The sequence below is a fragment of the Sus scrofa genome, chromosome 3 (assembly GCF_000003025.6).
Source record: "Sus scrofa isolate TJ Tabasco breed Duroc chromosome 3, Sscrofa11.1, whole genome shotgun sequence".
NCBI lineage: Eukaryota > Metazoa > Chordata > Mammalia > Artiodactyla > Suidae > Sus > Sus scrofa.
The window spans coordinates 15,171,310-15,183,512 of NC_010445.4; the positions used below are offsets into that span (position 1 = coordinate 15,171,310).

The window sequence follows — 12,203 nt, forward strand, 5'->3', positions numbered from 1 at the left end:
GACGAGGAGCTTTATGAGCTGACAAGACACCAGACCACGTCGTCCCGCAGTCTCTTTCTGTTCTGGAGTTTGTGCCTCTGTTGTGAGTCCTGTCCTTATTTCTGAAAGAATGATGCTGGTTATCTGTAAACTCATAAGTTTAAACTGTAACCCTGGAGAAAATTATGTCCTGGGTTGTAGGAGGGGAGGTGGAGAGGCCGCTGGGAGTTAATTTACAACCACGGCTCTTTATTTTTGCTGCCACTGTGGAGCCTTCGTCGTCTGGACCATTCGGAGGACAGGTGGGCAGAGTGATTTATTCTTGCCAAGCAGTTATCAAGCCAGGGCACCTCGGGGTTCCTGGGCTCTGTGTAGAATTAGCTGAAGCTGCTCCCCCATCCACGCGAGGTACCCTGCGGAAAGTCAGTGTGACTTGACTGCTCTAGGAGGCAGTTATTTTTATTTCTTAATGGAGTGGAAGTTATTTTTGTTACTTAATGTTTGGAGAGTTGGGTGACTATCTGAGAAATATATAAACGTATTTCTTATGTTTAGAGCCTCACCTCCCAGCGTCTATGTAAAATTTCCTTCCAGTCACCGTGACACTTTTTATTGCTTTATTTCTTCTTTTTTTTTTTTTTTTTTTGCTTTTTAGGGCCCAACCTGTGGCATATGGACGTTCCCAGGCAAGGGGTCGAATTGGAGCTGTAGCTGCTGGCCTACACCACAGCCACAGCAATGCCAGATCCAAGCCGAGTCTGTGACCTACACCACAGCTCATGGCAACGCCAGATCCTTAATCCACTGAGCGAGGCCAGGGATGGAACCTGCATCCTCATGGATGCTAATCAGATTAGTTTCCGCTGAGCCACGATGGGAACTCTTGCTTTATTCTTAATATCTGATAGCGCAACTCCCCCTCCCCCCATTTTTCTTCTTTAAAAATAAATGTCTAAGTTTTATCACCTCTGTATTCTTCTGGGATAATTTAATTTAGTTGAATTTATTTTTTTTTTTGGTCTGTACCTGCATCATGCGGAAGTTCCTGGGCTAGGGATCAAACCTGCGCCACAGTAGCAACCCTGGGCCACTGCCGGGTCCTTAACCTTCTGCTCCACAAGGGAACTCCCTCTTCTGGGTTAATTTTAGAACCTTTTGTTGCGTGTCAGAAAAAAAAGTTCCACTTGGAATTACATTAAACTCCTACATTAAAAAAAAAGCCGTGATACCTTCTTAACATTCTGGCTTCTAATTAAAAACATGTCTTTCTCTGCCAGTATATGTCTCATTTTATCCATTTCATCATGGTTTGTAATTGTCTTCTCATTGGTTCAAATTACGTCTAAGTGTACTGTAGTATTTGCTGCTTTTACAAATAGAATTTTTTTTATTATATATTCAGGTTGATGACCAGAATACAAAACACTATCAGCCCAGGATCCTCTCTACACTCCAGCCAGGTCTCCAGACTGAGGGGGGCCTCACCCCCTACCTCCTGTCTTTCCTTTCCTGGAAGCACTCACATCCCTGGCATGGCCGTCTCCAAGGTCACCAGGGCCCTTTTCACTGCCAAACCAAATGGCCTTTTCCAGGCTTGATTTCCCTGTGACATTCATCAGCATAGGCTCTGTTCCTTATGAATATAAATACCCTATAATATGTAGTCTTAATTCTTTTTTCTCTTCTCTTAGTAGATGTTTTTCTCATGGATAACTAATTTTCTTTCTCGACATCACCATCACACATGACTCCAAGTTCAAGCTCCAGATCTTCTCTCTATTCATCTATACACTTAACTGCCTTTTTTTTTTTTTTTTTTTTTTTCTTTTTAGGGCTGCACCTGCAGCATATGGAAGTTCCCCAGCTAGGGGTCAAGTCAGAGCTGCAGCTGCCGGCCTATGTCACAACCACAGCAACACCAGACTGAGCCGTATCTGCCCTTATGCCGAAATTGTGGCAACATGGGGTCCTTAACCACTGTGCTAGACCAGGGATCAAACCCGCATCCTCATGGATACTAGTCAGGTTCTTAACCCACTGAGCCACCACAGGAACTCCCACTTAACCATTTTAAGACCTTTCTATGGGTCAGGCACTGGGGTGACCACAGCTCTGCCCTTAGGGAGAGCACCTAGACATGGTACCATAGAGAAATCTTCTCACAGGGACAGGTAAGATGCTGTATCTATCAGATCCCAGGAGGAAACAGATGGCACCTTGAGAAGAGGTGATTGAAGAGCTTTTAGCAAATCACTGACAAAGTTCTGGACAGGGTTAAGGGAAATCAGCAAGATGGGGTGAATGACTCCAAGGCTTTCAACAGAGGAGGAGGCTGTTGCCGTGCCAAGGCCTGGAGGGACAGGTTCACGGGACACAGCATTAGCTGTAACCCTCTCCTAGCCTAACCCTGGGAGAGGTCTGCCTGAACGCAGCTGAGCCATAGAAGAGTGCAGCCTCTACCAGACCACTGCCTGGTCCGGGGGGAGATGGGGAATAGATACCCCAGTCTCTGTCTCTTCCCATCCGTCAGCCTCCTCAGTGGAGCCCCTGCTGGTTAAACTCAACGCAAAGCCAGAAGGCAGTGCTTTTTTTTTTTTTTTTTTTTTTTTTTTTTTTTTTTTGCTTTTTAGGGACACTGTGGCATATGGAAGTTTCCAGGCTAAGGGTTGAGTCTAAGCTACAGCTGCTAGCCTACACCACAGCCACAGCCACACCAGATCCAAGCCTTGTCTGCAACCTACACCACAGCTCACGGCAGCACTGGATCCTTAACCCACTGAGCGAGGCCAGGGATCAAACCTGCAACCTCATGGTTCCTGGTTGGCTTCATTTCCGGTGTGCCACAATGGGACCTCCCACAAGGCAATGCCTTGGTGCTGTGTATATAGATCTGTCTGCCAGGGCATGAAACAGAGACCAAGGGTGTAGAGAAACATGAAGCCTATTCAGTAAAGTTGCTATGGGATTGCCGACGTCGATTTGTTCCTCCTTCTTCTTTCTTTTCAACGTCTTGCCTAATAGCTTGGCTCTGCAGTCTTTGGCCACGATAACCCAGAAGGCAGTGCTGAGTCCTCTCAGGCCTGGGGCCCAGCAGCCGCCCCCTTCTCTTCCCTCTTTCCCTCTCAGCCTCCTTCTTCCTTTTGCCGATGGCAACCTCTGTGCCTTCAAGTTCACGTCGGTCTGCAGTGGCCTCCATAGTTTCTGGCCAAAAAACAAAGGACGCTTTCAGAAAACAAGGTTCCCTGGGTGCTGGAGTCATCCTGACTTGCTCCAGGGGCATCTTTTCCCAGCCCAGTGAAGACCAACTCGAATCTTGTTGGTGAACTTGAACTCTTATTTATCGTTGCCAGCATTTTATAGGGCCTGCTAAGTAAACACATTAAAATGCCAGTGAAAATTTTTGCTGCTTTGTTGAACCTTTCTGGCAGATTCAATTGGGGGGAAAATGGGAGCACACGGACCACAAAATATATAATTTACAGTTGTCACATTGCACTCTGAGGAATGCTCTTTATTGAGGCTGCCAAGGGGGTGCCTTTCATGATGGAAGAAATAATGCCTCGGAAAGGGAAAAACATCTCACTGGGAGGTGTCATTCCCTGTGTGTCCTTGGTAGGATTAGCTCGCATGCCTGGTCTTAATTTCTATGCCATTTGGTAATAAATTCCCTCCCAGGCCCCTCTGCCCGCATTGAAAAGGCTGCCCCGGGAGCGTGCTGGGCAAACACAGCTGAGATGCATTTTAGCTCCGAGGTGGCGTTTAATGACCTGGGGTTGGAAGCTGTCTATTTAGACTGGACAAAAGAAATGCTGTATCGTCAAGGGGAGAAAAAGATGTGCACAGATGAAATAAGAGGAAGAATCAGATGTTTGCCACTGAAGCTGCTGAGTTAAGTTGAAGGTCAATTCTGCCCCATTCTAGCAGCCTCCCTTCTTGACCCTTGGGCTCCATGCTGGCGAGAAAACTGCACGAAAGCTGAATTTGTGGCTTTCGAGAACAGGCTGCAAATATTGGAGAGGGATAAGGGAAACCCAGGGTGAATGAGCAAAAGCACCCTAAACAAGGAGAAAAATCCACTGCCAGTAGACTCCTTATTATCTTTTAAAATCATGTAATATTTGGAGTTCCACTGTGGCTCAGGGGGTTAAGGACCCAGCATCGTGTCCATGAGGATGCAGGTTCAATGCCTGGCCTTGCTCAGTGGGTTAGGGATCCAGTGGTACCATGAGCTGTGGTATATTTATACACACACACACACACACACACCACACACACACACACACGGAATTGGCTTTGCAGTGGCTCTGGTGTAGACTGACAGCTGCAGCTCTGATTTGACCCCTAGTCTGGGAACTTCCATTTGCCTCAGGTTCAGCCTTTAAAAAAAAATATATATATATATAAATAAAATAATATACTTGTGTTGTTCTGATTTCGACAGAAATGCAAACATCTTCCTGATCCCCTCAAAATATTGGAGTCACTGTATCCACTCTGATGAATAGATAAGTCCTTCCTGAGGGAGCATGTACTTCCCATTGCCCCCCTTTTGTGCAGTCTCACTGAGGTTACTCTCCCACCTCTTTTTTTTTTTCAGTTTCTCTCCCTCCTTCCCTCCTTCCTTCCTTTCCTCTTTCCTTCTCCTGTCTCTCTCCATCACTCCTTGCACTGCTTTCTTCCTTGCTGTCTTTCTTTTGTATGTGTGGATGTGTCATTATTTTTTGTCTTCTGTTTATTGTTGACATCTTTGGGTTCCTCTCTTCTTTTTCTAATTCCTCGGGTTAGGTGCTTACCTTATTAAGTATTAGTATCTCTCCTCCCTCCCCCACCCAGTATAGGCATTTATATAATTCCTTCCAAGTATTGCATTACCACTTTCCACAAGTTTTGAGAGGTACTGTTTCATGGTTTATCAGTTTTATGTATCTTTTAATGGCAATCTGCTTAATTATTCGACTCACATTTCTTTAGACATCTTTTAAAATTGCCAAAAGGGATGACTCCTCTGTGGTATTTTTAATTATTGGCTCCTCTTTTTTCATTGCTTTATGTTCAGAAATGATCTGTAAGATAGGTTGAGACTTGCTTTTGCCTGTCAATTGTTTAAATGTGCCTATGCTCTTATAGAGACTATGCACTTATTGGAAAATCATGTGCCGGGTCCATGAAGTCGAACTTGTTAACTTGGTTGTTCACTTCTGCTGTATCCTTACTAAATTTTTGTCCTCCTAATCTGTTCAGAACTCAGAGATGTGTCCGTATTTCCCACTATGATTGTGCATTGGTTAGTTTCTTGTAATGTGGTCAATTTTTGTTTTAGGTAATTTGAAGCTATGTTGCTAGGTGCTTAGTAATTTATACTTTTTAAGAGCTTCCTGGTGGATTGTTACTTTTATGCTTATGTAATGACTGTATTTATCCCCATAAAGCTGTTTTCCCTAAAGTCTGTTTTATCTGATGTTTATAGAGCTATTCTAGCTTTCTTTTGGTAAGTATATTCATGGTATATATTTCCTCTATCCGTTTCCACTTCGGTTTTTTTTTTTATATTCATTGTATTAGTTTCACGGGTTACTATCATAAATTACCATAATCTCGGTGGTTTAAAATCACAGAAGTGTATTCTCTCACAGTTCCGGAGGCTAGAAGTCTGAAATCAAGGTGTTGGCCAGGTCATACTTTCTCTGAAGGCACTAGGGAAGAATCCTCCCTTGCCTCCTCCTAGCTTCTGGGAGTTGCTAGCAATCCTGGCATTCCTTGGCTTGTAGCTGCATCTGTCACCCTCTGCCTGTGTTGTCAAATGGACTTCTCCCCTCCATGTGTCGCTCCTTCTATGTCCAGATGTCTCTCTCCTTATGAGGCCAGTAATAATATAAATTTGATTACATATGCAAAGACCCATTTCTAAATAAGATTATATTTACAGGTTCGGGATAGGCAGGGGACCACTGTTCATAATTTAAGGCATACAGAAGTCTTAGATTCTGTGCATGTTTGAGTTCTAAAACCCCAGCCTTTGGTTAATGAGCAATCTTGCTTCATCCCCTCCTCCACCCCATTGCGGCAGATACAGTCTCAACTTTGATTCTAACTTACCTCCGGGAGTTTCCTCTTCTTTCTTGCAAGCTCAGATTTGCATTTACATTACTTAAAAATTTTATTCAGCTTTTCTAGGTATTTTACTGGAGAGTTTTCATGTTGTTTTAGCCTTCCATCTTGCTAGAAATAGAATCGTCTATCACACGTGGGTTTTTAAAAATAGCTTTTTGGAGATATTTTCCACATCTTATCATTCATCCACTTAAAGTATACAATTTAGTGGCTTTTAGTATATTCACAAGTTGTGCAAACATCACCACAATCTAATTCCAGACCATTTCCATCACCCAAAAAGACACGCATGAGCAGTTATGTCCCATTTCCTCCCCAAATATCCTCCACTCTCAGCAGATACACATCTACTTTCCATCTCTATAGATTTATCGTCTCAGATAAGTAGAATCATTTAACGTTTCCTGACAAGCCTTATTTTCTTGGCATAACATTTTCAAAGTTCCTTCCTGTTGTAGAACGTATTGCTATAGACAGCCCCTGACTTTCCAACGGGTCAACTTGGGATTTTTTGACTTTATGATGCTGCAAAAGTGATGTGCATTCATTAGAAACTGTACTTTAGATTCCGATCTTTTCCTGGGCTAGCAATATTCAGTACAGTCCACCCTCGTGATGCTGGGCAGTGGCAGCCGGCCTCAGCTCCCAGGCAGCCGTGTGATCTGGGTGGCGAGAGCAAACAGCTGATACACCGAAAACCATTCTGTACCCACGCAACCGTTCTGTTTTGCACTTTCCGTACAGTATTCAATTAAATCACATGAGATAGTCAAGGCTTTATTTTTTATTATAAAGCGCATGCTTTGTGTTAGTTTTGCCCAGCTGTAGGCTAATGTGAGTGTTCTGAGCATGCTTGAGGTAGGCTAGGCTGAACTAGAATGTTCAGTAGAATAGGTGTATTAAATGCATTTTCAGGGAGTTCCTGTTGTGGCTTAGCAGGCGAAGAAATCCATATAATATCCATGAGGATGTGAGTGCAGCGCAATCCCCTGGCCTCGAGCGGTAGCTTAAGGATCGGGAGTTGCCTTGAGCTGTGGTGTGGGTTGCAGAAGCGGCTCAGATCCAGTGTTGCTGTGGCTGTGGTGTAGGCCGGCAGCTGCAGCTCCGATTCGACCCCTAGCCCAGGAACTTCCATATGCCGCTGGTGTAGCAGTAAAAAGAAAAAAAATGCATTTACAACTTACGATATTTTTCAACTTATGATGCGTTTATCAGGACATAACCCTTTTGTGAGTTGAGGAAGATCTGAACTTCGTTCTTTTTTTATTGCCAGATGATAGCACATCGTATATCCATACCACATTTTGGTTTTTTTTTTCCCTATCAGTTGTTAGACATTTAGCAAATATAAGTAATCCTCCTGGGAATATTTGTGGACAAGTTTCTTGTGTGGGCTTATCTTTTTCTCTCTTGGGCATATACCTAAAAATGGAATTACTGGGTCATAAGGTAAAACCATGCTCAGCATTTTGAAGAACTGCCAAATTCTTTTCCAGAATAGCTGCACCATTTTACATTCCCACTAGTAATATTTTGTTGTAAGTGATTCTAAAACGCAACACTGGTGTTTGGACTTGACGTGAGCACAGTGAAGGTGATGTTATCAGAATGGTTGTTGCACATGGATGTGAGATGAGAGATGAAAGACCAGGAGACAAGTAGGAAGTGTAGGAGTAATTTTGTTCTCAGTTGATGGTGCCTCTGGTGGGATGGTGGTGGCAGAAAAGATGCCAGGGTTCCTAAGAGCCCAGTGGGCAGGGAAAATGATTCTCAGGTAGAAAAACGATGTTCCCTTGAGACCAACCCTGAGATGCCTGCTCAACCTTTGCTTTTTTATCTTTTTTTTTTTTTTCAGGGCCACACCCATGGCATATGGAGGTTCCCAGGCTAGGAGTCAAATCGGAGCTGTCGCTGCCGGCCTACATTGAAGCCACAGCAATGCCAGATCTGAGCTCTATCTGTGACCTACACAGATGCTTAACCCACTGAGTGAGGCCCGGGATCAAACCTGCATCCTCATGGATGCTAGTCAGATTCTTTTCTGCTGAGCCACAGTGGGAGCTCTTGCTTTTTGATCTTGTGTCTTGGAAAATAAATTTCTGTTTTCAGAGAAGCAGGAAAGGGAAAATGAGTTTTGCTATTATGGGATGGAGGACCAGCCTGTAACTAACAGGCCTTTGACTTGCCTGAAGCTGCCTTCCTAGGAGTTAGGGGTCCTCCTGGGCTCTGTGGGCTGCCCACCAAGAAGGCTGCTGCTGCTGCTGCTGCTTATATCTCTGGTCCAGGGTCTTTCTGCCGATGCAGCAGTGAGACTTTTGTGGATACAGTTGTGTGTGTGTGTGTGTACCTACACATGCGCACCTGAGGATACACAGAGTAGCTTGAGTGTTGAAATAGCCAAAGAAATTGAGAGCCTTTAACAGCCAAAGTTTTCAAGCCAAGAAAGTAAAACCTCCCATAACCGTAGGATTTAAAAATTGCCCATCAAGCTGTTTATCGTATAATGGAACAATAGGTATAAAGCTGCCACCATCCTGGGAACGTGCAATTGCTCAGTGAGGCTTGTTACCGAGGCCTCCCACTCTGCTTGGCACAGTTATCACCCGTATGGGTTTTTCTTCTCTGTGATTTACTCTCATTTTGCATTTGCTCTAGCCATTTAGATGAGATTTAAACAAAACCATTAGGTAAAGAACGGTGTCAGGCGGTTACGCACTTTAAACTCATGACAGAATCAACCTGTACATTATTCTGTGTTCAAATGAAGCGAAAACACCTGCAGTTTGGCCATTCTTTGTTACTGGCTTTTTTTTTTTTTTTTGTCTTTCTGTCTTCTTAGAGCTGCACCGGCGGCATATGAAGGTTCCCAGGCTAGGGGTCGAATCGGAGCTGTAGCCACCGGCCTACACCAGAGCCACAACAACGCGGGATCCGAGCTGCGTCTGCAACCTACACCACAGCTCACGGCAACGCTGGATCATTAACCCACTGAGCAAGGGCAGGGACCGAACCCGCAACTCATGGTTCCTAGTCGGATTCGTTAAGCACTGCGCCACGACGGGGACTCCCTGTTACTGGCTATTCTTATCCAGCATTTTTTGTCCCAGGTGTCTCTTGGACTATCTGGAATGTGGTAATGGCTCATGAAGAAGGGAAAGTGGGCAGGAATGATAAGCCTAGTTCTGTCCCACTTTGGGCCCCTTTCTTGGTCCACACGCCTCCTGGTTTGGGCAATCTCTCCTTTTTCTAGACTTCCATCCACCCAGGTCCCAAAAGGAGAGGGAGGTTCTTCACAGGGAAGAACTTAAGTTCTTAAACCTAAGTGCTTCAATCTTAAGCCTACAACTCATAGTTGCTTTGACCTTCCTCTCTGTTTAAATGTGCTCAGTGCATATTCCTGATACTGATAAATTGAGAATGTTTTTTGTTCTTTTTTTTCCCCGCCATGGGTAATGTTAAACTTTCCACTGAAGCTGTATGAGTGGCAAGTCCTGGTTTGGTGGTTTTCAAATAATTCTTTCCTCCCCGCCTCCTTTTTCTAGGTTTATCCAAATCCCTTGGGCTCATTGAAGGTTATGGTGGACGGGGCAAAGGGGGCCTTCCTGCTACCCTTTCCCCGGCTGAAGAAGAGAAAGCCAAGGGACCCCATGAGAAGTATGGCTACAATTCCTACCTCAGTGAAAAAATTTCACTGGATCGTTCCATTCCGGATTACCGTCCCACCAAGTAAGTTCCGATTCGGTCATTCCCAGGAGCTTGCTTCATCAGGTGATGGGCCCTCGACCCATGTCTGGGACATTTGCTCATGTTATTTGTAACTAGTGCAGGGGCTTTTCATCTCATTAGTCTCCTCTGTCATCAGTAAATAGTTCTGTTGATTGTGAATATTTAGACAGCTACGTAAACATTTTTAATTTTTATAAAAGTCATCCTGAAACAGGTAGAAAGGTCCTCCATACAAAAAAAAATTGAGCATGATCATGGTATTGCGGGTTATGATTTTCCTTTTTTCCGCCTTTTTTTAAATGGTTTTTGTTTTTCCATTATCGTTGGTTTACAGGGTTTGTCCATTTTCTCTGTCCAGCAAAGTGACCCAGTCACACATACATATACACATTCTTTCTCTCACATTGTCCTCCATCGTGCGCCATCACAAGTGACTAGATAGAGTTCCCAGAGCTCTGCAAAGGCTCTCATTGCTTATTCATTCCAAATGCAATCGTTTGCATCTGTTAACCTCAGACTCCCAGTCCCTCCCCCTCCCTCCCCCACCCCCTGGTTTAAAAAATTCTGTCAATTTCTACTGTACAGCAAAGTGACCCAATCATTCACATACACACACACACACCACACACACACACACACACACACACACACATGTATATATATGCTTTTTCTCACAGTATCTTCCATCATGTTCAATACAAAAATTTTTTAAGTAAAAATTTAAAAAATCACCATGATGTCATTACCTAGTGACGGGGACTGGTAGCAAGCTTAGTAATCTTGTCTTCAGTCTATTTTTGAAACAGATGATGAGCATATATTTCATTTACCCTTACATACGTGAAATAACATTTTTCATGTGCATTTTCTGACCTTATTACTTATGATCATTATTTCCAGTGTTGGCAATTGAGGCTGTTCTCACTTTTTCATCCTTATAAATAACACTTTGATGCCTGTGTCCCTACTCAAATCTTCCTGTATATTGATTTGATGTGTACTTTCTTAATACACACTTCTAAAGGAATAAGCCTTAGAGGACATCGTAGGAACATTTCTGGAGGCTCTCAACACATTCAGTGATGTTTTCCTCCAGAAACTTCGTAGCAGTTTCTACTCCTATTGGGATTTTACTAGACCCGTGCCAGACTGGGTCCTAGCATTTAAATAATACTTTCCTGGAGTTCCCATTGTGGTTCAGGAATTCCCACTGTGGCTCAGGGGTTAATGAACCTGACTAGATCCATGAGGACTTGGGTTTGATCCTTGGCCTCGCTCAGTGGGTTAAGGATCCGGCATTGCCGTGAGCTGTGGTGTAGGTCACAGACGTGGCTCGGATCTGGCATTGCAGCTACAGCTCCGATTCGACCCCTAGCCTGGGAACTTCCATAGACCATGGGTGCTACCCTAAAAAGACAAAGACCAAAAATAATGATAATAATAATAATAAAATAAATAAATAGTGCTTTTCCCAGCTGATAAGTGAGAAAGTACATCCTATGGTTGTTCCAACTTAAAATTTTTGCTTGAGATTCTTACCTTTTAAACAGTTTGTTCGCATTTTGGTTGGTCTGTGCAAGCTCTTTGTTCTCTGTGCTCAGATTTAAGAATTATTTGTTTTCTCCTTGTGAAAGAGGGAAGATTGGTGGTAAAAAAATCAAGATGCTAGGGGGAAAAAAATCCTATTTTCTAGGCAGTAGTCCTCCCTGGCTTCTCATCCAGATTCTTCATCTTCTGTTAGATTTGTAGTGTCTCTCTTTTTCCATTTAGAGTGTGCCCTTGCTTAGAGCAGATTATTTCTTTTTCAAATGGATTTTGTACAAATCAGTTAAGTATCCTGGTTACTGAGAAAAATAGATTCAAGATAAAGAAAATTATCTTAAATGGATTTGAAATTGCAGCATTAGCTGAGAAACCTGTTAAATCTCTCTCTCTGCCTAATAAGCGTATATTCATTTTGAATCACTGGGAAAACATACATCACCCCTGTTGGAAGCTAGTTTGTGTTCCTGGACTTTTGCTCTCAAAAACATCTGGCTGTTTTCATTTCCTGGTGCTCTCTGATTAGCCTTTCTTATTTGGACGTTGGCAAATAAACAGAGCTGTGGGTTTTTTTTGTGTTCCGGTGAGAGTGAAGAAGCTTCCAGCATGGAGCTTAGCGGAAGTGGATCCGTCGAATGAATATTAGCAAGCAGCTATTGTGTGCCAATAGTTTTCCCCGTGCTAGAGCAGAACAGCCCTTGCCTACCTACTTCTTGTCTAGGAGGGAGATAGATGTGTAGGCAGATCACCCTGGCACCTATGGTCTCTGTGAGTGTGTCTGGCCAGAGACACACACACACACAATATGTACAGGGAGGACCTGGGAAGGTTTCCTGCTCGAGAAG

General features: G+C 43.6%; 1 protein-coding gene across 1 annotated transcript in view; it reads left to right on the plus strand.

Annotated features, from left to right (window-relative positions):
- Nucleotides 1-12,203, plus strand: part of GALNT17 (polypeptide N-acetylgalactosaminyltransferase 17) — a 424,276-nt gene that overhangs the window by 144,960 nt on the left and 267,113 nt on the right. The window contains 1 exon segment of the mRNA XM_021086349.1: nt 9,633-9,816. Within this exon segment, the coding sequence (XP_020942008.1) occupies nt 9,633-9,816 (184 nt within the window).